Genomic DNA, 25,414 nt, shown 5'->3' with positions numbered 1-25,414 from the left:
CAGCAGAATCCCAAACCCAAGGGAAATACTATACTACTCAGTCAACCGCACCCTAGTCGGCAACCCCAGCGACGGCTTAGCCGTGACGTCCAAAACCTGATACATGAACGTTCCGTCCTTATAAACAATCTCAAAATCAAACGTTCGCACCGTCATCACCAAGGCAATCTTCAACTGCATCAACGCCAACGTCTGGCCCAGACACATCCGCGGTCCCTTCTCGAATGGTCTCCATGCTTTGGCCGGGACAAAGTATGGATCCGAGGGGTCAGTAACGAGGTGCCGCTCGGGGTAGAACCTCTCTGCGTCCTTGAAGAGATCTTCGCGGCGCATGGTCGCGCAGTTGTTGACGAGGACGGCGAAGGGATATGTGGGCCATTCTTTGCCGTCTGCGAGGAGGGTTTGATCTGGTTGGCCGCGGCGGAGGCTGACGCCTGTTGGAGGCCAGAGGCGGAGGGCTTCCTTGATGACGGCGAGAGTGTATGGGAGATTGTTGACGAGGCTGGGGTCATTGCGGAGGAGGTTTGCCGCGGCCGAGGGATCAGTGCCGAAGAGGGTGGTGTGTTCTTCTCGGAGGGTGTGGAGGACTTGGGGGTGTTTGCTTAGGGCGGCGTATGTATACTGACTCTGTTAGTTGTGCTGAATAGAGGCTGCGAAGGACTTACGCAGAGGGTGCTAGCTGAGGTGTCGTGACCAGCGAAGATGAGCGTCTTGACGGACGCGATGAGCATGTCTCGCGTATATTTATCCAAGGCGGTGGTAGGGGGGATAGACTTGTTGAGTGTGCGGCTGGTAGCAATGGCGTCGTCGATGGCGTAGTATCTGGCCTTTTCGCTTGGAACAGCAGTTGGGCCACTGACGACTCGTTTGTCTACTAGACGACCGACGTACCGGTCTAGAGCACGTCCGTTGCTCCACTTTTGATAGTGTCGACGGGGGCTGACGTCGTAGAGATACCGAGACCAGAAGTCCTGAGGGGCCAGGGCTGCCTGTTTTCGGAACAGTTCGAGGAATTCATCGTCACCTCGCTGCGCGTTGCACTTGATTCCCCTATTCTCTGTCAGTTGATGCTTTATCCGGGACAAGGACGTGTAGCTTACAAGATCACCCAGGCCGAGATATTGAATATCATCCTCGCACCAAGGTCTTCCATTTTGAAGATGTCATCCTTCAGCGCATGTTCTCTTAGAACATCAGCAAAAGCCAGCGCCTCATCCACAATATTCGGAACATGCTGCAGCAACTTCCGCGGCTGGAAGCCCGGTGTGAAAGACTTGCGCGCAATGAACCAGTCATGTCCATTCGCAGAGACCATAGATTTCTCGCCAAGGATAGGGCCGGTCCACTTCTGCATGACGGCCGACTCCTTGGGGAGATTCATCTTGTGGACGATCTGCGTCGCCAGTTCCGGATGGGCGATGACGAGCTGCGGCGGCGCCAGCGGCCACAGATCAAGGTAGAAGAAATCACCGAGACCGTACCGCTGGCGCATCAAGTGCGCGAACAGCTGCGGGGTTGCATCGGGGGGTAGAGTGCTTGCGATCTCTCGCATGACTAAAAAGTGACCCCAGATAGCGTGATGCGGCGGCCCAGGGAGATTTTTGAACATGCTGCGTTGCTGGCGCAGCCTGACGAGGAAGTAGCTCGCGAGAGCGACTAGGACGAGAAGTAGAGCGAGCATGGTTGTATTCGGATGTGGAGGACGAGGAGGCGTCGCTGGTGGAGTAGATGCAGAGTTGGAGTGGTGAAGAGACGACGAGGTAGGCCAGGTATTCAGCTTCAAGCATACTGGTGAGTACGATTCTGTTTGGTTTGTTGTGCTAAGATGAGTCTGTTGAGCTCTTATATATTTGTTCTCATGTGGTCAAGGCGGATTCTGTGATGGTTGTGTTGTGAGGTTGAATCTATTTCTGGCTTCTTGGGACCAAGTTCCCGTATACTTACGGAGGCTGGCAGGATGCAGATCCTCTGAACATAACCCTGCAAGGCTGAAACACCAGGCTTGGCAGACTATTGCTTGGTATTCCTGGCAGTGCTTCTTTTGAGTGGGGATTCTTCATTAAATCTTAACTACGAGATTAGGGCTGTGCAGGATCGCCCCCACTCCTTATCACACTGCATGTGTCTTAGTATACGGTACAATCCACGTGTCTTTGTAGATGGTATGGATCAGCACACTGCATCTTTGCCAGATCATTGCTCAGAATCCTTCAGGATGTCTGATATGTGATCAATCTTGCCTTGCATCTGCGAGATGTGTTACATGGGGGCCATGGGGCCGCAGGGTCGATCTCATGCTTCTAAAAGAACCAATAATAGTCGTGGCATCTCAATGGCAATGATTAAAGCTTTCTGTAGTTATAGTTCTTTACCGTCCTTTCAATAACACTAGACTAGAAATTCATCCAGAACCCCATCAACTTCTATCGTCACCCATCTGCTTGACCATTCCAAGCTCACCATGTTCGCCCTACGAGACGCAATCTACCTGATCGAACTGGCATTCTATGCCCCTATTGTTCCTGCTATTATTTTCGTTATCCTTCTGCACGGCAACAAGCACCCCTATACATGGCGTCCGATCGTGATTCCCCTCATCATTCTCTCCGGCTTGCGAATCGTCGCCGCCGGACTCGGCCTAGCAGCCATGGACCCGGCAAAATCCGATCTCCTAACAACAGCCACCCTCCTAGACACGATAGGCCTCGCACCAGTCCTATGTCTCTTGATAGGCCTTCTAATCCGAGCGTAAGTGGCCTCCTCGGCTCGACACATCTTCTAACGCCAATTGCAGCAACGCCCCCGTATACAAAGGCCTGCCTCTCTGGGTCTTCATCCCGTTGCAGCTGATTACCATAGCGGCCACGGTGATGACTGCATACGGCGGCCGAGACCTCTACACAAGCCGTGAGAGTCAAGCGCAAGACCTCCGCTTGATGCGCGCCGGCATCATTCTCTTCATCGCCCTCTTCGCGGGCATCATTGTGCTGTCGGTCATCACTATGCTGAAGGTCCGGGTAAAGTTCTACCGCACCGAACGCGCGGCTGTCGTTTGTGCTTTACTCTGTGTGCCCTTTATGAGTGTCCGGTTGGCTTTCTCGGCTGGATCGTTGTTCTCGGGGGAGGGATCCGTGTTGAATCCAATGTCCGGGGATGAGACGGGGACTTGGCTGCATTTCCTCATGGTAATTGTTATGGAGTATATTGTTACGCTTTCTGCCACGGCTGTTGCTCTGACTGCGAGAAAGGTGATGGTTCTGACTGCGGGAAGGGCTGATTCTCTTAAAGATGAGGAGATCTGAGATATATTGTTGATGTTGGTTCATAGGCGGATGGGTGTCTGGTGATAAGTTTATCATTCTATTGCGGATTGTTTGTCTGTTTACTTTGCTTAGAATCACTTATTCGATCTCATCTTTTTGAATTTACTTTATGTTCCGCTATATGATGTTTTTCTGTATGTGTAATCTTGTTCCTACTTAGAGTAAAGTAAATGTCTTTGGTAACTCCTCTTGCCCTATGTCTCATAGTGTCATAACATATATTTACATGATGCGCCGATGAACAATCTCAATGCAATGATATAATTCATCCAATCTAACTACATGTGATGTATCTGGGAGGTCTCCGAGTGCAGAGAGTGATAAGTTGACATACGCTTCTTTCCTTGTGTACGAGCATACATGGTCGATGGCGACAAAAAGTTCTCTGCGCCTGTAGGGTGAATATGGGGGTAGCCAAAATGGCTACTGCTAGAAGGCCTACCCAAGGCATACCTACATGAGACAAACATTCGAATGTATAAAGCTTCTAATTCCGCCTCACACCTCGCAGAACCTCAATACGACGAAAATGTAACATTAATTTTGTCTAATATTAGACACGACACTTATTCGTCACTAGATACGAAGCAAGTTGCCCCTGATACCATCTTTCGATGGCGACTAAAGTTTAGCGGCAGAGGAGAGGGGCAGAGGGTGATGCAGCCTCGTTCACAGTGTCTCTGGGCTTTTGGCCCCATGGGGGTTGACTGCAACTCCAGCCTGCAATATTCTAGCCTTGATTATCTGCACGACGAGGCACTTTCATATCAGAAGTAGACCCTGATGTTGCATGGTTTTACTGTGAACTGCCCCAAGCTGAAAACCCACGTGGGGATGTTTCACCACTGGGTCCAAATCCTTCATGCAGAGCCTCGTGTGGATTCCAAGGAGGGATGTGCTGGGAGGCGCAAGGTGCACCAGGGGCTAAAATCATCTGGATTAAGGTTATTAATTCAGGACGCCTCGTGTTGGGGCTGTTCTTGGCTGGAAAGAGTCAAGATCGTCAAGATCACTTGGCGATGCTTATTGGTTTGGCAACGGCCCCAACTACCTCATGTCAGATTGGATTTTATTCAGGGCGATCCAAGTAGCATGTAGGCTAGTTTTGTTGGATTGTTGGACTGTTAGTCTATTGGTGGCTGTGTTCGTTTTGTGGGTTCTCTGATGGGGGCCATATCACATTGCTATACTCAACTTCCTATGGTCGAAAGTCTACTAATACGCACTCAATGCGCGTCAAGCCGATCACTTCTTCATCAGCCCTCGTCTAAACTACTCTACAACACATCTCACAATGGAAACCACAAAACTGCAAATGGACATGCACAAGTCCAACTCCTGGCTCTACTACAAGCTCAGCATCCATACCCTCGGGCTAGTCCTTCGGTCCGGCATCTCAATCACCAGCCCCGACCCCAAAGCAGACGCAAAACTCCAAGTCACCTCAGGCGTACACCATGGAGGAACCATCAAAGTCATCGTGGTACGTCAACCCAGCAACACGATTGGAAAGTAACTAACAATCCAGGCCGGCCTCCCCCGCACGGGCACAATCAGCATGAAGCGCGCCCTCGAAGAACTAGGCTACGGCCCGTGCTTCCACCTCGCCGAACCCCTCTGCCAATTTGACAACCTCCGCCAAAGCGCCGCCATCGTGCACACAAAAGACACGGCCCTCCGGCGGCGCAAGCTCGCCAAACTCCTCCAAGGCAGCGAGGTCACCCTCGAGGTCCCCGGCAGCGCATGTCTACCCGACCTACTAGAAATGTACCCCGACGCCAAAGTGATCCTAACAGAACGCACCTCCGCAGCCGTCTGGCTGAGCTCCTGGCGCGGGTTCGGGATCGATCTGCGCTCCGACTGCTTCCGCTGGATCGGATACTGGGTTCCTGGCGTTGTGGCAGCGAACGATCTCTACCGCGGGTGGATGCAGCTTGCGTCTGAGCGGTTCGGGGTAGAGGCCGAGCCGTCGGAGGAGCTGTACCATGCGCACAGTGCGTGGGTGAAGAGTATCGTGCCAAGGGAGAGGTTGCTGGTCTTCAAGTGTCAGGATGGGTGGGGTCCTCTGTGTGAGTTTCTGGGGAGGCAGAGGCCGAATCCCTTCCCGCATGGCAATGAGGCGGGTTATTTGAGGTATTACAAGCGGGTGGCGATGGTGTTGGGAATTTTCCTGTGGCTGGTCGTTCTTGCGATGGCTGTTTTGTCGTTGTTTGTAATGTCTTTGGTGGAGTAGATTTGCTGGTGCTCTGCTTTTGTTTTTAAGCCTTTATACCTTGGTGTTTTGTGGAGCATGTATGTTGGATTTATTTATACTCGCCTTGCCAATTCTTTAGACCAACAACGTCCAATGTTTATATGTTGTTACCATGGAACAAATGGCCGACTGGCAAGACGTGGTAGACTACAGCGTAGCCTGTACTTTTCTGGAGATTATATAGAAACACTACCGTAAGGATATACCAGACGACGGTCCATCATTGAAGCGAGATGTCATAAACTGCGAAGGAATATTTACAACCAGATCAAAGAAGTGCAGCAACCGCGGCCGCAACAACAGGAGCAGCCGTGATCAACGCCCCCGCAGGCCCAGCAGCAGCAACACCAGGCGTCTTCGTCGCCTCGGGGGCAGTAAACTTGTCCACTCCCGCCGTGACAACCAACTCATAGTACGAGCTCGTCGCTGGCGAATACGTCGCGCTACTCGACGTCGACGACGCAATCGTAGCACCACCCACCGACCCCGTCATGCCAACACTCATCGTGCAACTGGCGGACTCAGTGCGGGACCGAATCTTGCACTCGTACGACTGCGTGACGGTGACATCGTAGCTGGTTTCCTTGCCTGACGTCGAGGCGGTGTACACGCCTGTCACGCTGACTGTCTCTGGGCCTTGGATGATCGTCCAGGAGTTCTTGATGTTGCAGTCGGTCTTCGGGGCGTCTTTCAGACAGCCCAGGTTGTAGGTTGTTGCGGCGGCGTTGATTCCTGCGACGCTGGCGCCAGTGCTAGTCCAGGCGCCGTAGCTTAACAGGGTGGCGGACCAGGAGGGGATGAAGTAGCCGATTGTAGTGGTCTTGTCGTCGGCATGGGCTGCCAGAGCGTAGATGGCTGCAGGGAGGAGGAACGAGGCACGCATTGTGATGGTTTCTTTTTGTTGTGGAGACGTCAGAAGGAATAGAACAGGGAAGAAGATCGACAGAAAGACAAGATTGCGGAAAGAGAGGATCATGGCCCCTTTTAAAGGGAGGGAAGAAAGGATAATAATTATCGCGTCTAGTACCAGACTACTAATGTCAATAGTCTACAAAAAAGAGACCCAAGCGCCACGCTAGGATAACAGGAGATGAGTTTTCGGCTATATCCTATCATGTCCACCAACCAGTGTTTCTGAGATTGGTGCTGTTGGCGCTAGACTGCATCTCTCCGTGCTGATTAGCATGTGATTTGCAGGATAGTATTCGGTGATATTTTAGTGCATTGAACTAGTCTCTCCAGCGCTCAGCTAAGACTCCTAGTAGCAGGCCACCGAGAGTGGAGGGCAGCTAGTCCATTTAAGTACCTCGGTTCTAAGCAATAATCAGACCAAAGACCAAAATCGCCGGATCGGCCAATATATGACATAAACTCATGCAAGGCTACCAGGCCAATACACTGCGTCTATATCGCCAGTGGAGGTATACCTTAGAATTTGCCTTTTCGCATCATCTCAACCACTCCCCGAAAGCCTGTTGACGCTACTGTTCCCAGCTGTTAAAGGCAATATTTGACAGAGCGACTGGAATCTGGTCATCTCCAGCTAGAAACTTCTCCATCTTCTGCACAAGGGTGATCAGATGAGCTCGCGAAGTGACATGTGTAAGTAGACACAAACCTCTTTAGTAAACTCCTCTACTGGGATACCAAACGGCTTGCCACGGACCATTTCCGCCATGTCAGGTTGGTGCTTTGGGTCTTGAAGTTCAGCTGTAGTGCAGGAAATCAGTATCTTTATGACGTCTTTTTCGTTCTCTTTCCCAACCCCTGAATGAACGAATCCTCAGGTGTACGTAGTTTGCACAATAGGTGGGAAGATCTCAATTACGTTGACGTTCGTGGCCTTTAGCTGCTCCCGTAGGCAGAGAGGATCCTATGATGCAGAGCGGACTTGGAAGCGCAGTAGTTGGAGCAGCGAAGAATGGGAACCAGCGCGAGATTGGATGAAGTCTAATGCATTACCAGTCAGGCGCGAATATCCCAGAGATGGGACGCGAGCATTGTCCACAACTTACAATATGAGGGATGTTGGAGTGTCCCCTTTAGCCATGAGAAAGGGTAGGAACTCCTTTGCCAATGCAACGTAGGAGACGTAGTTGATCTAGAAACATTGTCAGTCGATGTAAGGACGGGAAGAATGTACCAGTCAATGTTTAATGGGTCCTTTACTGTCATGTCATCCTGAATCTGATTCATATCAATGCTCTCCCTCACTAAAAACTGACCGCCGTTGAATGCCCGAGTTGACGAAGACGCAGTCTAAATCTGGATGGGCCGAGGTAAGCATGTCAACATAATAGGCAAATACCTGAAAGGCTGAGCTGACGACTACCCCTTCACAAAGCCTGGAATTGCATCTAGCTTGCTGATATCGAGGTTGAAAGATGCAGCCTTGTCCGCACCGTGTTCCTGGACGAACGAATCAGGGAGGTCCTGTCGTCCACCGACGGCAATCACGGAGCAGCCATGTTCGATAAGGCTTGCGGCTAAAGCACGACCGATACCTGAGGATCAGAGTCAACGACTGGAACGCTGATTCTACATTGCACTGTACAAAGCTAGAGTGACAGGTAAGTGTAGCGCTGTGTTTGAACACTCACCAGATGTAGCTCCAACCAGGACTACCTTCATGTAAGAAAAAGCCATGATTGTTGGGAGGAATGTAAAGGGATAATGCAATATCACAGACCAACTCTTGTTCAACAGTGGCTGTAGCGCCTGTTATAATCATCTCTCTAAACTTCTATGTCTCAGGAGCAGCCAAGTTCCGTTTCCGGCCATACCGTGCGATTGGGCCCTCCAGGACGGGCTCCGCAACATTTGCGTGCCATTGATGAGGTTGGACAGGTTCTTCAACCTCTTTCCATAGAGCTTTTTGGGACTCGGTTCGCAAACACGGCCACCACTGATATCAAGACCAGCATGCTGCTGTAAGTTGCGGTTAGACTTGAACTAGATGCCCTCCTATTAACTTGGAGTAGTACGGCGTTTTTTTATCAGCTCCCCCTTTGTGGCTATTGTCGTCAACGTGCTGCAGAGAGCGCAAGCCATGAGCGGTCTGTCTCCTCTCAAGGCTGGTCTTGCCTTGCTACCATTCCTACCCGCATCCCCATTTGCAACAGCCTTGTCTGGGTTCTTGACCAGCAATTTGAAAATCCCACCCTTTTACCTCATCCTCACGGCGTCAAGCTTACAATTGGTTGGAGTCAGTATGTCTTGCTCATACCCTACTAGTCAGAGCGAGGTTCCTCCATCACAATACGGCTTCGAAGTGATTATGGGGATGGGGTTTGGACTGGGACTGATCACGATCCTCACCTTCGCCCTTCGCTCGTGCAGTGGTGGAAGAGAAGCACATAGATAAGTTTCCACTGAATAGACAATTAGCCGCAGCCACTGCTTTACTAACTCCATTAAGCGGTCATGATGGGTGCCATAGCGCAGATCCACGTACTAGGAGGGACAATATCGCTTGCAATTTGGTACTTCTTCCCCAGTATCGTTCGATATGCATATTAATTCGTGATAGTTCTACTATCTTGAACAATCACGTAAAGCCTCGCATACTGTCTATCATCTCCCAATGGAAGCACAGGTAATCTATGACTCACTGTCTGCCACCCAGGACTCGACTCCGTCCCAGCAGTCGGCAGTCAAAGGGTGTTTGCTGAGGGTTATAACTTACAGAATATTTTCATGACTGCACTCACGGCTCTCGGCCTTATAACAGCATGTTTCCTGTCGGAGAGGCCTCCGAGAAAAGCAGTGTAGGCCACGGACCTAGCTTAGTGTATCACTATCGTTGACTTGTATCTATCTGCATCTAAATTAGGCGAGCCATATCCCAATCGAACAGTTTCAAGAAGAGCGCTCCTGCATCCTTCATCGGGGTGCTGATGACGCTCTGCGTAAGACTCTTCCCCAATCTGGCCTTACATGTCGCCAACACGAGTCGATGCTCACTGAGGTTGATGTTTGTTCGAGTCTGGTGATGTATTTTCCGGATGGAACACTACAAACACAGATAGTGAAGCGTAATGAATATAAATAGAGCAGATATACGAGAATTCGGAGCAGTAAAGAACATAGAAGGCTTATTGTAATAGTAGAAGATCATAATTTTACCGTCCCTTCTAGGTTACCAGCATGACCAAGATCGGAATTTGGCATATCTTGTTATATTCAAACATCGTCCTTCTCGGCCAGTTGCTCTTCGTGTTTGTCTGGAGTTGTTTGCATACGGGACGGTGCTAACGTATCCCTCTAATAATGAAGATCGGCATGGGGGTGAAAGCGATACGAAGAGGCGGAAATTGATGCCTATAAAGGTAACTATGTGATGACTTTTGAGTTCCAAGTATCTGAATCGGCACGAGAATGTATTATCTCTTAAAAATCTATTGGACTCCGTTATAGTTCGGCAACTTCTCGGTGCCGAGTTTTCTCCCTATGACATAATTCATCCTATGTCCTCTGCAATAGACTTCAGTCAAGCTATGTCTATACCATAGATAGAAACCTAAAAGTACAAACAGGGAAACATATAACTTTGATGACGAACTCGTAAACAGGGTAAGAGTAAGTTTCCTAGACGCGCACTTAGTCCTAAGCGAAGCGGCAAGTGACTGACCTTACGATTATCTCTGGACTACTTCACCATTACGTCTGCAATATTAAACTCAAATACAGATCCCGAGGAACCCGTGTAGAAACTCTAATTTACACAGAAAGATACTTGTATACGATGGCTTAAACTCGGCTTTCGGGATTTGTGCCAGCCACGTAACGGTACGATGATACAGCGGCAATAGCTTGATGCTTGTGAGTATATATATCCCGGAGGTCCTTATTAGCTATGAGTTAAAATACTTTATATTGCTACCACATAATAATTGTAAATATTTCAAAACCTCTTTCAGGCTAACTCCCACCATGTCGGCCCTACCTCCAGAAAGGTCTCAAGCACGACGCAACACCAACAACCTTGAATTGGTACCAACAGAAACCAGAGAGACGCTCCATGAAGCTGGACTCAGCCCAAGTCCCCCTGAGATAGGGATCAATTACCCCGAAGTCGGACGTCCTACCGACCCCCTTTTTCCCGAGGAATACAGCCTCGAGACTCAAACTGGGCTGGTCCCAGCACAGACTCTCGAATCAGTCCGTACGACAACCCGGGGCCGGCAGATCTCGACGGCGGATGTGGAAAAGGGAGGCGAATCCGTGGATTTTGTCACGTTTACGATTAATGACCCCGATAATCCGCACAACTGGAACCGCTTATACCGCTGGTACGTCACCATCGTCGTCTCGATACTCGTCGTGTGCATCGCGTACGGGTCGGCATTCGTCACCGGTGGGTTAGGCCTGATTGAGAGAGAGTATCATGTTTCGCTCGAAGTGGCTACGCTGACCGTTTCAATCATGGTCTGTGGGTTTGCGGTTGGGCCGTTACTCTGGAGTCCTCTGTCGGAGATCATCGGCCGTCGTCCCGTGTATGTCATCTCGCTCGGACTGTACACCATATTCCAAATACCCTGCGCACTTTCTCCCAATATCGGTGGGTTGCTGGCCTGCCGTTTCCTCAGCGGCGTCTTCTCTAGTTCCGGTCTGTCGCTGGCTGGCGGGACCATTGCGGATATCTGGAATATCGAAGAGCGCGGCATGGCCATTGCGTTCTTCGCCGCAGCGCCCTACTGCGGTCCCGTCGTGGGCCCCATCGTATGCGGCTGGATCAACGTCGGTTCGCACCGACTGGACCTCTTCTTCTGGACCAACATGGCCTTTGCCGGCGCCATCATGATCCTCGTCGGCCTGGTACCAGAAACCTACGCCCCTGTCATCCTGAAACGCCGCGCAAAAAAGCTCCGCAAGGAAACCGGCAATTCCAACATCATCACCGAGCAGGAAAAAGTCAAGCTGAGCTTCGGGGATATCGTGCGCACGAACCTCGTCCGCCCTATCACCATGATCCTCACCGAGCCCGTCCTCGACCTGATGTGTATGTACATCGTCCTCATCTACGCCATGCTCTACGGCTTCTTCTTCGCCTTCCCCGTTATCTTCGGCGAATTGTACGGCTTCAACGACGGACAGATCGGCCTGATGTTCATCCCGATTCTGATCGGCGCCGGCTTCGCGCTTCTCGTCACGCCCCTCATGGAGAACCAGTTCCGGCGGATCTGCCAGTCTCGCGCCCCGACGCCCGAAGACCGACTCATCGCCGCGCTGATCGGAGCCCCGTTCATCCCGATCGCATTGTTCATTCTCGGCGCTACGTCGTTCAAACACATTATCTGGGTTGGGCCAGCCTCGTCGGGTATCGCGTTCGGCTTTGGCATGGTGCTCTGCTACTACGCGGTTAACAACTACATCATCGATTCGTACCATAAGTATGCGGCCTCGGCGCTCGCTGCGAAGGTGTTCCTCCGATCTGGAGGCGGCGCGGCCTTCCCGCTGTTCACTACCCAGATGTATCATGCGCTCGGCCTGCAGTGGGCGTCGTGGCTGCTGGCGTTTCTGGGGGTGGGGATGGTGTTTATCCCGTATGGGTTCTATGTGTATGGAGCAAGGATACGGGCGAAGTTTGAAAAGTATTAATCGCAGTAGGAGCATGTAATATAGAGTAAGATAGATAGATTATGTAATAGCACACATCATTTCCAATGTAGCAACCGCTGATGATCCTCTACAGGTAGCGCGTATTCTTCCTTCTTGAGCATTAGCTCAGCCTTGTCGAACATGGGGCGCAGTAGGATGCTAGGGCGCTAGGAGAGAAATGATGCTATTGGAGGTAAGCAATGCGCCCAGTATCCATCATCTCCACTATCTGCTCCCACTACCACTACACTGTGGCATGGATATGGGCTCTGTCTCTAGAGGACAGAGCGGAGAATTTTGGAGGGTTGGATGGGGCTGCTGACATATCATACGGAACAAATCAAATAAAAGCGACCCTCGCATCCTTCTACGTACCTCTCTTTCCTCTGACACCTTTAAACCTTCAGATACCAGCAGGACACATATACTCAAAAATGCCTTGCTGTCTAGATGCGTGGGTGTTATGCTAGTGCTAACGATGGTGTGTGCTGCATTGAGAGTTCCAGAAGGGCAAAGGAGCTCCACAAGAATCATCCTCCCAGAGGGGACATCTTTTCTCCAACGTTTCTCTTAAAACTGGTGCGCTGTTATCAGAATCGGCCACTTGATTTTCTTGCCCTCGCGCCCCCAACTCCTAAAGAGCTGATAATGAAGCCTGCCGAGCCAGACATGCCACAGATATGGCTAGATTATGGCTAGATGAAATGCGCATTCCCCCGGGCTGAGTTTTCGAAAGCGGCGAAGCGACGACTGGTCTAAACGTGAGGAAATGACAAAGGCATCTCCGAGTCAATCGCCAGGTACTACGAAGCTTCCGCAGTGCTCTATTCACATTTCTGGTTTGTTATATCGCCTGTCTCTATCAGCACCTATCCTACTCTCCTTCTGCAAAAAATAAGGCGCGGTGTTGGTCAGAAAATACGCCGACTAGGCATACCTCTCAGGATCTGGCCCGGCTCTTCCGATGTACCACTATCGGCAAAGAGCTGTTCAGAAATTCTACAAGTCTTAAAGGCGTTACCAGGTGTTGAATTCCAGGTCTTGATATGTGATTCTCCGTGGGAATGCACAAGTAGGAGTCAATACATCAAGGATCATGCCGATGAGTGGGTGATTTCCGGACTGATAGAGACAATGCAGGTATTCAGACACCTTCAGGTGACATTTATCAGCCAGCCGAAAACATTACGTCCTGACCTGATTAGGCAGGACTTGATTATGGGCGGTACTGAACGTTGTATCGTTATACCCATTCAACGATTCTTGTTTCAGAATTTCCATGCATCTTCCCTGAAACCTTACTGGATTCAGCTTTTGTTTCGTGTTCTCGTCAACCTCCTCTCCTCTCAATATTTTCGTGAGGAATTTGGCTGCCCCAGCTGCATGGGTAACCCACACCGCAGCTGCCATGTAGAGACCACCGATTGGTGCAACGCTTCCTACCAATGGCATATTGTCTGGCGTCATGGCGAAAATACCGTTGAACTGTTCCCTTGCGCTCAACTCCGTTGTCGCTGGCAGTAGACTTCGAGCCTGCTCCAGTGTTGCGTCGAACAGCTCTCTCCAATCCCCAGTTGCCGCTTCTGTGGGCTCCTCATGTACAGGTCGATGAGCATACGACCCGATCCCATAGAAAGAGCCATGGTCCCGAGCATAAGCATGATGTTCCGGCCACCTAACCCACGGCGCACTGTATGGCATCGGCTCTCGGTGCTGACCGTACATGTATGGATGTGCAACGGGTATAACTGGGATTGGCACGTCGAAACCACAAAGCTGTGTGGCCCAAATACCGGTCGCAATAACCACCCTTTTTGCCTTAACCAACCCAGCTGTGGTTATGACCCCAGTGACACAACCGCTAATGGTCTGGACTTGCTTGGCGTCTGATTCGATAAGCTTGGCGCCCCTTGCCCCTGCAGCTTCCTGGTAAAAGGACGTGATCCGGGTAGCGTTTGCTGTACCGTCGCTAGGAAAGAACAGGGCAAGCAAATTATCCTCCTTCACTAAGTCTGGAGCCATTTGCGCCGCCTGCTGGGGAGATATAAGCTCAGCAGGCAGGCCGGCTTTCCTCGCCATATCATATCTCGCATTCAGTCTGTCAATTCCATTGAGGCTAGTGGCAACCTCGAGTCCCCCGACAACCTCGAAGCCCCCCGGAATTTTGGTATACTCGTTGACGCTATCGATAGCCAGGCGAGTGAGGATATCGGATTCATTCAATTGTCCGATGATACCCTGCGCATGTCCGGTCGAACCCCTCAATGGTGAAAAGGCCCGATCAATGAGGGCCACACGTTTGTCATTTCCGGGAGTAGTGGATAGAAAATAAGCCAAGGCCGAGCCAACAATCCCAGCACCGACAATAGCAATATCATAGGTGGTTTGCGAGGATTCCATGTTGTGTTATGTTGTATTCTGGTCTTGGAACTGAAGTATGATCGACTTTGGAAGCCATACCGGAACCTTCGTCACCCATATAAATTATAACTTATGAAGGTACTGAGCCACGGAGTGCACTGTCTGAAATACGAACCACTTGTCTTGATTAGGCTTGGCGCTGTCAATTGCAGGGCGCATGGGTGCATGATCAGTGACTGGACCTCGCCAGACCGATGTCGCCCCTCTCGCTCATTGGGAACACGATACTCTGGATGCTATCACTGAATGCAATGGAGCTCAGCGCAAGATATCGGCTAAAGACGGGTGTTATGAGAGGCAAGCGCGCCGGCATCGGGATACAGCTTGCACATAAGACGGCCATCGAGGACGCCCTCAGAAATACGAGCATCCCTTGCCTTTAATCAGTTTTGATCTCCGAGAAGGTCCCCTTCGCAATGCACTCAACACTAGATATCCCATCCCTAAACGCCAACCCCACCCCAAACCGAACCATCATAATCGGCGGGGGCATCGTCGGCGCATCCCTCGCCTTCCACCTCTCCACCAAAAGCGCACACCACATCGTCCTCATCGACAAAGACCTTCAGGCACAACTAGGCTCAACAGGCCACGCCCCAGGCTTTGTCGGCCAACTGAACGAGTCCCCTGTCTTGACTAGACTCGCCCAAGATACCGTCTCCGAGTACCTCTCCATTCCGGGCGGGTTCAACACCGTCGGTGGGTTGGAACTCACATCCACACCGTCAGGGTTGGAGACGTTACGTCGGAGACGGAATTTGGCGAAAGAGGCTGGGTTACCGGCTGAGCTTGTCGAGCCGGAGGAGGCGGCATCTCTTGCGCCGAATTTTGTTGATGGAAGCTCGATAGCGGGGGGATTGTTTTTCGCATCGGATGGGACTGCTGATGCCAAGGTTATCACATCGTATTATCTCGAGCGCGCTCGGGATAGAGGGGTGGATTTCTTGGAGGCAGCCGTGACAGGCTTCGGCACCAAGAAGGGGGACGACGAAAATATCGCAAGGATAGCAACTATCCGGACTAAGGACGGGGACATCAACTCAGAAAATAGCATCGTCATCCTAGCGACTGGGATCTGGACCTCTTCACTGCTTTCAACGGGGAATACCTCACCTATTACGCAACTCCCCATCCCCATCGTCCCCGTCGCACATCCGTACACCTTCACTCGGCCTCGACCTCCGCGTGCTGGCAAACCATCCCCCTTCGTCCGCTGGCTGGATCACCAGATCTACGCAAGAGACCACGGTGACCGGGATGGTATGGGTTGTTACAATCACGCTCCGGTCCTGCTGAACCCGGATCAAAGCGCGATCGGAGCGTGGCTGTCGGATTTCGAGCAAGTACTCGCGGATGCTTCTTCGGTGCCGAAGAATGGGGCTGAGTTCCAGGTCAGCGGACACAGTGGAGCCTCGGTGGAAGAACCGGACGCAGCCGAAAAAGGTCCGTTTAATGGTATCTTCGCGGTAACGCCTGATAACCTCCCACTCGTCGGCCGCGTGCCCGACGTGGGCAATCTATGGCTGTGTGCTGCGATTTGGGTCACGACTGCTGCTGGGGCGGCGAAGTTGTTGGTGAGGAAGATTCTTGGTGATGGCGCTGCTGCGCGCGGGGATGCGATGCTGCTGGACGCGCTGAGTCCGAAGCGCTTCTGGGGTCTCGAGCCCGACTTGCTTATCAAGAGGGCTTTGGGGCAGTATAACGATATTTATAATCGAGGGGCTGGGAAGAGATGAAGACGGTCAGTGAGGAGAGGTAAGCCCAGGTTCCCAGTTCTACAAGATATGTGTCCTGTGAATCCCCGGCGGGGAGGGAAAGTGGTAGTGGTATGAACTCTGGAGCGTTAGGGGCTCCTCCCAAATCCCAAAGCTGAGCAATAGAAGCACTATACAAGTCTAATAGACTCTATTCACGCAACCTTCCATAGAGGGATTATGACGTTGGAAAAAGTTGATGGCCTGACCCCAAGCGTCATGTGTTCTGCTATAGCGAGAAGGAGAACCTGGTATACCCCATTAAACCTCATCATCTCACCCCCTTTCAGCTCTGCTGCAAAACTAGTTTGTCCATCTCCTCGAGCATAGACTCTGCAGATTCCTCCAGTGATGTCTCCGGTATTTCCTCCGAATCACCACTCTCCTTCAACCATTCTATAATGATCCGCTTGATCCATTGCCGTGCCTTTGCTACCTGGAGCTCCCAGAGCGCCTTCGAAGAAGCATACTCATGAGTAATATAAACGACAAGACAAACATTGTAGGCCAATTGACAGAGACGCAACCCCATGGCCAATGACTTTCGGCCGAACCTGGAGGTGAGGAACTGTCGAAGCGCCTTGTGCTCATATTTCTGGTTCAGGGCACTTCTGAAGGAACTGCTGACAACGAGAAATTTACCGTCCGCCTGTTGCATGCGGAGGATTCTGTCCAAGGGAGGGAAATCCGATGGTCTTGGGTGGTCAGGATCGCCAGGTTCCCTGTCCGGAGAGCGGGGTCTGCAAAAGCGGGCTTGGCGGATGCCCATCCAGGTCGTGTTATTTAGCGGGTCAGTTGGCGAAGGAGGATTATGGTCTTCGGCCTCATTTACATCTGGGCTAGATCTGCGGGGTTTGACATAGCGTTTAGCTCGGCGTAGGATAGGTTCTGGTCGTTGGGAGTGTGCGTGAGGTGCAACGGCAATAGCCTCATCGCTATCCACGTCCGATACCGGGTACGCATAGTGCAATTCTATGTCTTTGTCCTCGTCGGGATCATTACAGGTCGCAGCTGCTTTAACCCTGCCCCTCGATTGGGTTAAGAGGGACGAGGTTACGCTTGCATCTCTTGATCGTGGCTCTAGCTCCGCAGGTTGGGACGTCACCTGTGGAGCTGGGGAGGCTCGCGATGCGTCGTGGTAATGATACTGAGTTTGGGTTGGCTGATTATGGTAGTCAAATGCCGGGACCCCAACCCCCGCCCCGAACGTGCTAGGACTCGCGGTATAAGTGCACTCAAAGGAGGTATCTAAAGAATAAGGCCGACCCGGCGGTGGTGCAGGCACCGAAAGAAACTGCGTACCTGCCTCCTCTATACCAAAGGATGAATTTCGAGGATCATTGAGCAGAGATCTCCGGACAAAAGGGCCTTTTCTTTTACCTATACGTGGTTCCGTAGAGGTAGAAGTATGCCGTGGCCTAGTCAACTGGGAGAATTCGATAGAATCCGCTTTATGGACCGATATCGCATGTTGCTGGGCTGTGGTACGATCAATAGCCACATAGCTCGTCCACTTGCTGGGTATGGACCACGTCTGCCCGACGTGCTGTGCTTCCTGCTCCAGAACCTTTTCGAAGCCTGCTGAGTTGGTGGACTTGAGGACTGGGTTAAGTGAATGCAGCCAGCTTTGTCCGGTTTCATAGTCGTTCATCAGTGCTTTCGCCGCCAGATGGTGAATGGCTGGTTGTTCCGCTACTGTCTGGATTGGCAGCTGCGCTGAGAGCTTCTCTCCTCTCTCGGTCGTTGTAGTGATATTGATTGTTTTCGGCAGTGAGTCCAATCCGCTCTCCAGTATGTAGTAGAGAGAGAAATGCGAAAAGGTACTCAGCACAGGGATCTGGTGGGGAGCCTGAACCCACTCAGGGTATTGCACAGTATATCCGGCAATCTGCCTCTCAGATGTCTTCATGGCAAGTTCCTTGCCAAGATCCACATTGCACTGAAGGCGAGATGGTGTCAATGCTGCCTTCAACATTTGTATTACTCTTTCCTGCCATGAACCCATCGAGGACTCTGGCACGACCTCTGCATAGCCGCCCCCTTGCTGCCCGATGCCCTCGACCAAGCGATGAGAGACTTGATCTCCAATTCCCAAAGAAAAGAATCTGATATTTGAATTACCGTTTGAGGCCGTTCTGTGCACCAGCTGTATCACATTGTCCACATCCCAGACCTCACCGTCAGTTAACAAGATCACATTGGTTGGCACGTCATTCCGCTCATTATAGTGATCCAGAACACTGTGCAGAGCGCCATAGATTTCGGTACCGCCATAGTTTGCTTTGAATGAATCGACATGCTTCGCGGCGACATCCAAGTTCGTTTGGCTGTATCTCATCGAGAAAGGCCATAGCCATGTAACCTGGGAACCAAAGGAGGCTATGTTGAACGAGCATGCTTCAGGGAGACTTCGCAGGAAAATATTCATCACATTGATGAGAGAGGGGATTTTTGACTTCATTGACCCTGATCTATCCGCCATGAAGATGATTTCGCCGACAAAATCCTCCATATTAACATTTTGACAAAACAGATCGCCCGGGTGCACGGTGACGGCAATCGTGGAGAGGCTGGGTTGGCCAGGCTGCGACGCCGCAATAGCTCGTGACCGCGAAAATTCGCGAGAGCTACACAAAATGTGTAAGACAAAGTCGTGACCAAGGACAGCCTTTCTGTCTGATAACGTCGCGCGTCCCTTGGAGTAATCCAGCATGTCCGAAGATGCACTTGCTGCGAAATCTGTAAAGCTTTTGTGGGAAACTGCTCCCATCTCGACCGATATGGGGTGTGATCGCGACTCCATCTTGCGGATGGCTGTCGGCATCGATGCTTGCACGTTGATTCGCAGGCCCTCCGTGAGAAGGGATTCATTTCCGCTGTATCCTTCCGGCACGTCTCCGTATCGCGGTGCGATCGATGTTGGGATCGTAAGGACCAGTCCACCAGTACTGTTATCCACCTTGAGGAGATTGGTGTACGTGATCTCAATCTTGACTGTGGTTTGTGCAGGGATATTTCCCACGCTCGTCTCGAAAACCTCCGGCACCAGCTCTTCAACCAGTACGGCGACCTTGCGTTGGGAGACAGCATGTTTAAAATCTGCCCTTGCCGCTTCCTTGGCTTTTACAGCTCCCTCGAGGAGTCTGTCGTTGCCGATCCAGCAGCGAAATGAAGTAACAACCGATCCATCGTAGATGGGAAAGACGTATCTTGCATTTTGTGTGGTCGAGGAGGAAGCGTTGCTGAACTGTTGTGTCACCTTCGTAGTACAAAGCCTGCCATGGACGTCCACGTTGGCCGAGACGCTCAGCAACGGGAGTGGGACTTCGGGAGTAGAACTATTTATCGAAGCAAGAGTTGCAGCCGGGATGCTGGACGAGGCATTCTTCTGGTAATGGATCGTGGGTTGGGCTTGGTTGGGCAAAATGTAAGGCTGGATAATGGTCGGGGTTATGTCGGCGACATTGGGCCGGAAGAAGAGACCAGACTGGAGCCGATCAAGCACATCCATGGCGGCTGAGCTGATATCTCGAGAACAGAGAAGTGGGGGAAGACGATGATTGACGGGAGGAGGCTGCGTCTATTTATACCGAGTCATCTCGCCCTTCAGCCCACCTTTGCCCAGTTCTTGGCCAGTCAGCCTTGCACAGCCTCTATTCAGACATGGCGGGACGATCACTAAAAGAATCTCATTAATTCACTCACCATAAACTATTGCATTTGTGCTACATACTATTTGCATGCCTCTTCTCTTCCCTCATTCGGTGGTGATCACTCGCCATGGCGTTTCAAATATCGGTCGGCGATGTATTAATGCTGTCGAAGCTCGCCTGGGATATCTCGCAGGCGTTCACATCAGGCAGGAAGTCGGCACCTGCCGAGTTTCAGGAAGTGCAGAATCAGCTCAGCTCACTCACCCATGCGCTAGAATCATTGACATCACTATCCGGGGGGTCGCCAGGACCGGACGATGGGGGGTTAGCCAGCAGTATCGCGCCGATCCTGCAGAACTGCCGCTTCACTCTGGAACATCTCGACGCTCTCGTAAAGAAGTATATGATCATCGAGAACGATGAATCCGGTGGTCCAGAGAAAAAGCGATGGCGAGAGGAGATCAGGAAGAACTGGAAGAAAGTGCGGTGGACAAGGGAAGGAGGTGATCTAACGAGGCTGCAGCATAATCTCGGAGTCCATATCAACAGCCTCAACCTTACAATCGCAGTCCTAAACAGGTAATTCCCCCCAGTGATGCCTGATATAGTCGCTAAAGCGTTCTTAATAGCGAAATCAATCAGAACCTTGGCCAGCGTGTAGAGAACGTTCATGAAATGCTGGGGGAGATCTATGCCTGGTTCACGAGCAATTTGAAAGGCCGAGCGACAAGCTTCTATGAGTCTTCCTCGATACCACAAGAGAGGCCACTGGAGCTATCATTCTCACTGCACCTGGCAGACTCTGAATCTTTTGATACTGCTGCTCTATGTGACAATGCGTCTTTCAATGTGGATTGGCTGCAAATCCCAGCACAGCCAGTCTTCAAGTGCAACTGTCAGCTTCGACGCACCAGGTACGGGGACATCCACGATGAAGAGCTTATGCAATATCTAAGTGAGTCTGATTTTTGTCGTACATCTATAAGTTCTAATGCCACTATCAGTATCGCCAATGACCTTGATTGTGCGTTTAAATGGACGTTCGCAGACCTGGAAAATGTGGCTGTCCTCCGGCAGAACATCCCGACTTACCTGTCTTATAATCCGAAATATAAACCCATCAAGTATGTGAGTGTCTGTACCTTTTGGACAGGATGCTAACTTAAGAAAGAACTCGCTATATTTGATAATATCATATCCGATCTCGCGACCGCAATGGCTCGTCAAGCATTCCATCGAGGAACGGCAACGTTAATGGTGTCTCCATCCATCAACCCATATACAGGGCTTCCCGTGGTTTCAGTTCTCAATATGCTCTGGTATGTCAACAGGGAACCCTTTTATGACTTCCTTTCTGACAGTCAGTTAAAGCGATGCAAGTCGACTATACAGTAAGATTGAAAATGTGAAGTTGACGGCAAATGGACATAGTTACTCTACTGGTCCTATCGAAGCAGTCCAGCTGGTCCACTACCGGAATTTGACTGGCGATGGAGCGTGGGTGTTCAACGAAACGGCAGACGCGATATTGGCTGCTCGCTTGGATCCGCTCCGCGTTGACTCGACAGAAGACGAAGCATTCGAATTTACCGTCACTGGTGAGCTCCATAACTCTGCGATCTAGCGGGCGAAAGAGCTAAAGTTCCCCAGTGGGTAGTCAGACGCATATCACGCACGGAGAATCTGCATCTGTTGTTCGTATATCTGAAGCGGACTGTCTTTCCAGGACAAAGTCTGGGCAACAAAACATGGTGAAAGCTGTAGACGTGGACATAGAGCTGACGGACATGAATTGTAAGAATGCTCTTCTTATTCGATTATTTCTAACGTGTCTAGCCTCAATCCATCTCGTTCAGCAACTGAAGCACCTGCAAGAAGGACTACTCCTCTTTAAGATCCAGCAGATGCTACAAAATGAGAGGATCATATTCGAACTGTAGGTCCCATATGACTGTTCAACTCGGACCCTGCGGTGAGAATTAACGACTGCAGAAACCTTGGCACTTTGATGGTATACGACTATCACATAACAGATGCCCTCCTTAAGCTCGTTGTCAACCTGGAAGCAAAAGAGTATCGCATGCTTATTTCGAATGCATCGAGATCCATATGTCTGAGTGTTGAGTGTATGATATATATCATTCCGTGAAAGCCCACTTTCCTGCTAATTATTCGAGCAGTGTCAGCAGAAGCATTGCAAAAGTCTGCCGGATTGCACCAAGTATACATCCCTTGCGATGGTCCGGTTTGGGTTGCAGAATGCAACCTGGATGCTACTCATGTGTACCAGCAGCGGAGCAGATCAGCCTTGACATGCACAGACGGACATGGTAGGCTGGCTACCTGGAGGTGCTTCATCGTATACTGACAAGAGTTTAGCGCAACAGCTACTTATCCTGTTGTTGCAGTCAGTAGCGAGAGGTATAGCTTGTCCAACTAGTGTTATAACTTTCGTGTGCTGATTGGGATGCAGGAGACCATGGGATTACCTACCCGATACTCGAAGGGCCTCGATACGATGAGCTAGAAGGATAGGATTGCGCTCCATTCACTCCGTTCAAGATTGCGCCTATTCATTAGAGGAGTCTGGTTTATGGGTGCCTCAAACCCTCTGCTCGCATTGTGTACTGTAGTCTCGCGAGCTACAGTATCTAGGATGGTGAGATTTCAATTTCCGCTGTAATAAAGTCCATCACTAGTCCAACTTCAGAGTGATGATCTATTATAGTTAAGTTCTTTTAGTCGCTGTGAATACTATCCGGAATAATGGTTCATGACATGACGAATAACCAAATGATATTCTCCTGCCACCAGCTACTAACCCTAGAGACCCTCATTTCGTGAATTTAGAAGCACCCCAAGGAGAAGCTGTAACAACACAAGTACAAGGGCAAGTACCAGGCATGAGATCACAACATTAGACTTCTCAATACCTACTGTGTGTTAATTATGGAACATAACACCAGGTTTTCAGATTATTGCAGGGGTGTGCAACTCTGCGGTGACGAGATACAATCAGCACCACGCAACCCATCAGGTGTGTAAAGTCAAGGAGCTAAAGACTCACCTAGGAAAGACGACACAGCCCATCACAAGCGTATTTATAGAGAGTTCCACAGCCCGAGCCGGTCTGGGTACAGCCGCCTCCAGCACAATGATAACCGGAATCACACCAGTCAGACTGCGTGGAGCAGCCACACTCGATGTCCTCATCCTCATCATCGCGGGTCTGCAATGGCTTATTGTCCATGGTGGCAAGAAGGGACTTGGCGTCCTTGAATCCGAAGGCGGAGATAGCATCGTTCTTCAGATTGTTCATGGCCTTGGGGTCGAAGTTTTGTCCTTGCTTCGCGAGGTCTGTGGCCGTATCGACGACGGCGGATTGAGCGGGGTTCAAGGGCTCATGCTGCTGGCGGAATTGATCGAAATGGGTTAGCCAGGCTGCACTTGCGGTATTGGCATTTCCTGGAAGCAGAGAGCTGGAGCCAGAGACAGAAGTAGATTGGGCAAATCCTGCGAAACCGAGGGCGATGAAGTAAAGAGTGAACTTCATTGTGAATCAAGGACTTTAGAAGTATAACTGAGAGAGATATTGTTCTACAGATTGCAAATGATCAATGATCTGCGGTGACTGGCGGATCTTGAAGAGAACATGATGCGTATTTATGTCTTCAGTGTAACAGGGATGCACCGATTCCTTGGGAATGGACGTTGAGTTTTCCTTGTCTAGTGCTTCCCTGAATGAGAGCGAGAGATATTTACATTCCATACTTGCTGGAGGCCCTAGAGTATAGTCACACCAGGAGACAAAGCAGCAATTACAGAACGATAAGCATCACTGTCATAGTCAAGCTTTTTAGGAAAGTGCTAATTTGGACTATTCGTAATATGCCGCATCAAGCAAGGAGCTTCAGGAATGACAGACTGACACATCGATCTGACATCCAGAATCCAGAATGTTGACAGCTGACCACAGCAAGGAGGTAGCTAAGTGGTGGACTCATTCCTCAGACTACAGGGACGGAGATTGGAGTATGATGAAGTCAGCTATTTTCCAGCAACAGCACCAAATCTTCTGCCAGTGGCCTAGTTCACAGTTCCTTCATCTAATTAGAGAACTTGAAACAGTGCATTTCAGGTACTGAGCTACGATCCAGTGCTGTTCTATATAACTATTGTCGTAGGGTCACGTGACCTCTACTACCTTAGTCAGCCCGCTGCCCCTAAGTTAACTATCTCACCGCTGGTTAGGCCTCCTAGCTAGGGAATCCAACCATCTCAGTGCTACGTCAACTATTGCTAGCTGTGTTTCAGAAGGCGATAGCAACATACACGCGGAATTCAGGAGAATCTTCCGACTTTTGAGTCTAAATTCTTTAGTTTGATTCTAAGATGCAGTAAATTTCTAAGTAACTACTCGTGTAGGGCAACACTCAAAACTTATTAATAGCACAAATAAAGCCAACAAACTGTGCTCTTAATGTTCACCGTGAGCAGCGTCTAATAGCCGGCGAAGATGGCTGAAGATCTACCCGACTGTGTTATCTGTAGAGAAAGACCTTTGATTAGTTATAGACCGGATGAAGCTTCTGAGGCTTATTGACGGGTGCCATGGCATTCTCTTGTTTCTGTATGAATACAATGTTCACTTATCACAGCAGAGACCTATCCTTGGTAGAATGTGGCTTTTCTGAATCATCCGAGTTTAGGATGACGGCAAAGGGGACTTGAATAGGCTCCCACCCCCTTCATCTTTTCCCCTTCCCTCGGATATCAGTTCCAATCCACTGTACTACTAGACACGTCCATTCCTGAAGCTTGCTCTAGCTTCGTCACATGCATCCTCTCAACCACAGGAATCCCGTCTCTCGTAGAACCAGGCAGAGCGAGTCTTGCTCATTATGGCTTGACAATGGAACGTATAACGGAATAGATGGCCCATGCTGCGTCAAAAGGATTCACTTAGTTTATCGTCTAGATAAAAATCTGTAAGACTAAAGATATTCTCTGGACGAGATCGGCTTTCTATCGCCGAGACTGAGCATTCAGTAGACGGCACTTGTTATCCAAGGATGCGCTCATTCGACATGAAGATTTCGCTGGAGATCTGCGACTATCTACAGTCTGCAACTGTGGCTGTATCCAGCGTCTAGAGAATGCTGGCTGTGCTGCTAAATCCTAGATTACTCTCATTCCTGCCTATGTCCATCATTTCTTACGACTTGAACCCCATTTTGGAAGGGTTTGGATACTGATGCCTTCCGCTGATTTACATGGTAGAGAAGGCGTCTGGCTTCCGCAAACTCGGTAACCATTTCATTCCTGTCCTGTGCTGGACAATGAGCTTCCAGGATTGCATTACTGTGTACTCTACTTCCTCTTTCCCGCAAACCTCGAGAATCTTTAGTG

At 50.4% G+C, this 25,414-nt stretch overlaps 10 protein-coding genes across 10 annotated transcripts; 5 read left to right on the top strand and 5 right to left on the bottom strand.

The window, feature by feature from the left end:
• Positions 1 to 33: 33 nt before the first annotated feature.
• On the bottom strand, positions 34 to 1,681 carry NFIA_044230 (cytochrome P450; the record flags this gene model as incomplete). Its single annotated transcript, XM_001267500.1, has 3 exons — positions 34 to 621; positions 666 to 1,050; positions 1,101 to 1,681. The coding sequence occupies 3 exons, from the start codon at positions 1,679 to 1,681 to the stop codon at positions 34 to 36; spliced, it is 1,554 nt and encodes a 517-aa protein (XP_001267501.1).
• A 780-nt stretch (positions 1,682 to 2,461) lies between these two features.
• Positions 2,462 to 3,302, top strand: NFIA_044220 (uncharacterized protein; the record flags this gene model as incomplete). Its single annotated transcript, XM_001267499.1, has 2 exons — positions 2,462 to 2,748; positions 2,795 to 3,302. 2 exons carry the CDS (start codon positions 2,462 to 2,464, stop codon positions 3,300 to 3,302), a joined length of 795 nt encoding a protein of 264 aa, XP_001267500.1.
• Positions 3,303 to 4,617: 1,315 nt separating this feature from the next.
• NFIA_044210 (sulfotransferase family protein) lies at positions 4,618 to 5,556 on the top strand (the record flags this gene model as incomplete). The annotated part of the gene is made up of 2 exons (XM_001267498.1): positions 4,618 to 4,806; positions 4,852 to 5,556. 2 exons carry the CDS (start codon positions 4,618 to 4,620, stop codon positions 5,554 to 5,556), a joined length of 894 nt encoding a protein of 297 aa, XP_001267499.1.
• Positions 5,557 to 5,845: 289 nt separating this feature from the next.
• On the bottom strand, positions 5,846 to 6,553 carry NFIA_044200 (uncharacterized protein; the record flags this gene model as incomplete). Its single annotated transcript, XM_001267497.1, has 1 exon — positions 5,846 to 6,553. The coding sequence occupies one exon, from the start codon at positions 6,551 to 6,553 to the stop codon at positions 5,846 to 5,848; it is 708 nt and encodes a 235-aa protein (XP_001267498.1).
• Positions 6,554 to 10,509: 3,956 nt separating this feature from the next.
• Positions 10,510 to 12,177, top strand: NFIA_044190 (MFS transporter; the record flags this gene model as incomplete). Its single annotated transcript, XM_001267496.1, has 1 exon — positions 10,510 to 12,177. One exon carries the CDS (start codon positions 10,510 to 10,512, stop codon positions 12,175 to 12,177), a length of 1,668 nt encoding a protein of 555 aa, XP_001267497.1.
• Positions 12,178 to 13,362: 1,185 nt separating this feature from the next.
• On the bottom strand, positions 13,363 to 14,577 carry NFIA_044180 (NAD(P)/FAD-dependent oxidoreductase; the record flags this gene model as incomplete). The annotated part of the gene is made up of 1 exon (XM_001267495.1): positions 13,363 to 14,577. The coding sequence occupies one exon, from the start codon at positions 14,575 to 14,577 to the stop codon at positions 13,363 to 13,365; it is 1,215 nt and encodes a 404-aa protein (XP_001267496.1).
• Positions 14,578 to 15,014: 437 nt separating this feature from the next.
• Positions 15,015 to 16,334, top strand: NFIA_044170 (NAD(P)/FAD-dependent oxidoreductase; the record flags this gene model as incomplete). The annotated part of the gene is made up of 1 exon (XM_001267494.1): positions 15,015 to 16,334. The coding sequence occupies one exon, from the start codon at positions 15,015 to 15,017 to the stop codon at positions 16,332 to 16,334; it is 1,320 nt and encodes a 439-aa protein (XP_001267495.1).
• Positions 16,335 to 16,638: 304 nt separating this feature from the next.
• NFIA_044160 (VIT and vWA domain-containing protein) lies at positions 16,639 to 19,863 on the bottom strand (the record flags this gene model as incomplete). Its single annotated transcript, XM_001267493.1, has 1 exon — positions 16,639 to 19,863. One exon carries the CDS (start codon positions 19,861 to 19,863, stop codon positions 16,639 to 16,641), a length of 3,225 nt encoding a protein of 1,074 aa, XP_001267494.1.
• Positions 19,864 to 20,132: 269 nt separating this feature from the next.
• Positions 20,133 to 21,629, top strand: NFIA_044150 (uncharacterized protein; the record flags this gene model as incomplete). The annotated part of the gene is made up of 4 exons (XM_001267492.1): positions 20,133 to 20,584; positions 20,635 to 20,960; positions 21,054 to 21,129; positions 21,437 to 21,629. 4 exons carry the CDS (start codon positions 20,133 to 20,135, stop codon positions 21,627 to 21,629), a joined length of 1,047 nt encoding a protein of 348 aa, XP_001267493.1.
• A 1,443-nt stretch (positions 21,630 to 23,072) lies between these two features.
• NFIA_044140 (uncharacterized protein) lies at positions 23,073 to 23,558 on the bottom strand (the record flags this gene model as incomplete). Its single annotated transcript, XM_001267491.1, has 1 exon — positions 23,073 to 23,558. The coding sequence occupies one exon, from the start codon at positions 23,556 to 23,558 to the stop codon at positions 23,073 to 23,075; it is 486 nt and encodes a 161-aa protein (XP_001267492.1).
• Between the last annotated feature and the right edge of the window lie 1,856 nt (positions 23,559 to 25,414).

The sequence above is a fragment of the Aspergillus fischeri genome, genomic scaffold, assembly GCF_000149645.3.
Source record: "Aspergillus fischeri NRRL 181 1099437636244 genomic scaffold, whole genome shotgun sequence".
Taxonomy (NCBI): domain Eukaryota; kingdom Fungi; phylum Ascomycota; class Eurotiomycetes; order Eurotiales; family Aspergillaceae; genus Aspergillus; species Aspergillus fischeri.
This window is presented reverse-complemented; position numbering and strand designations above follow the sequence as displayed.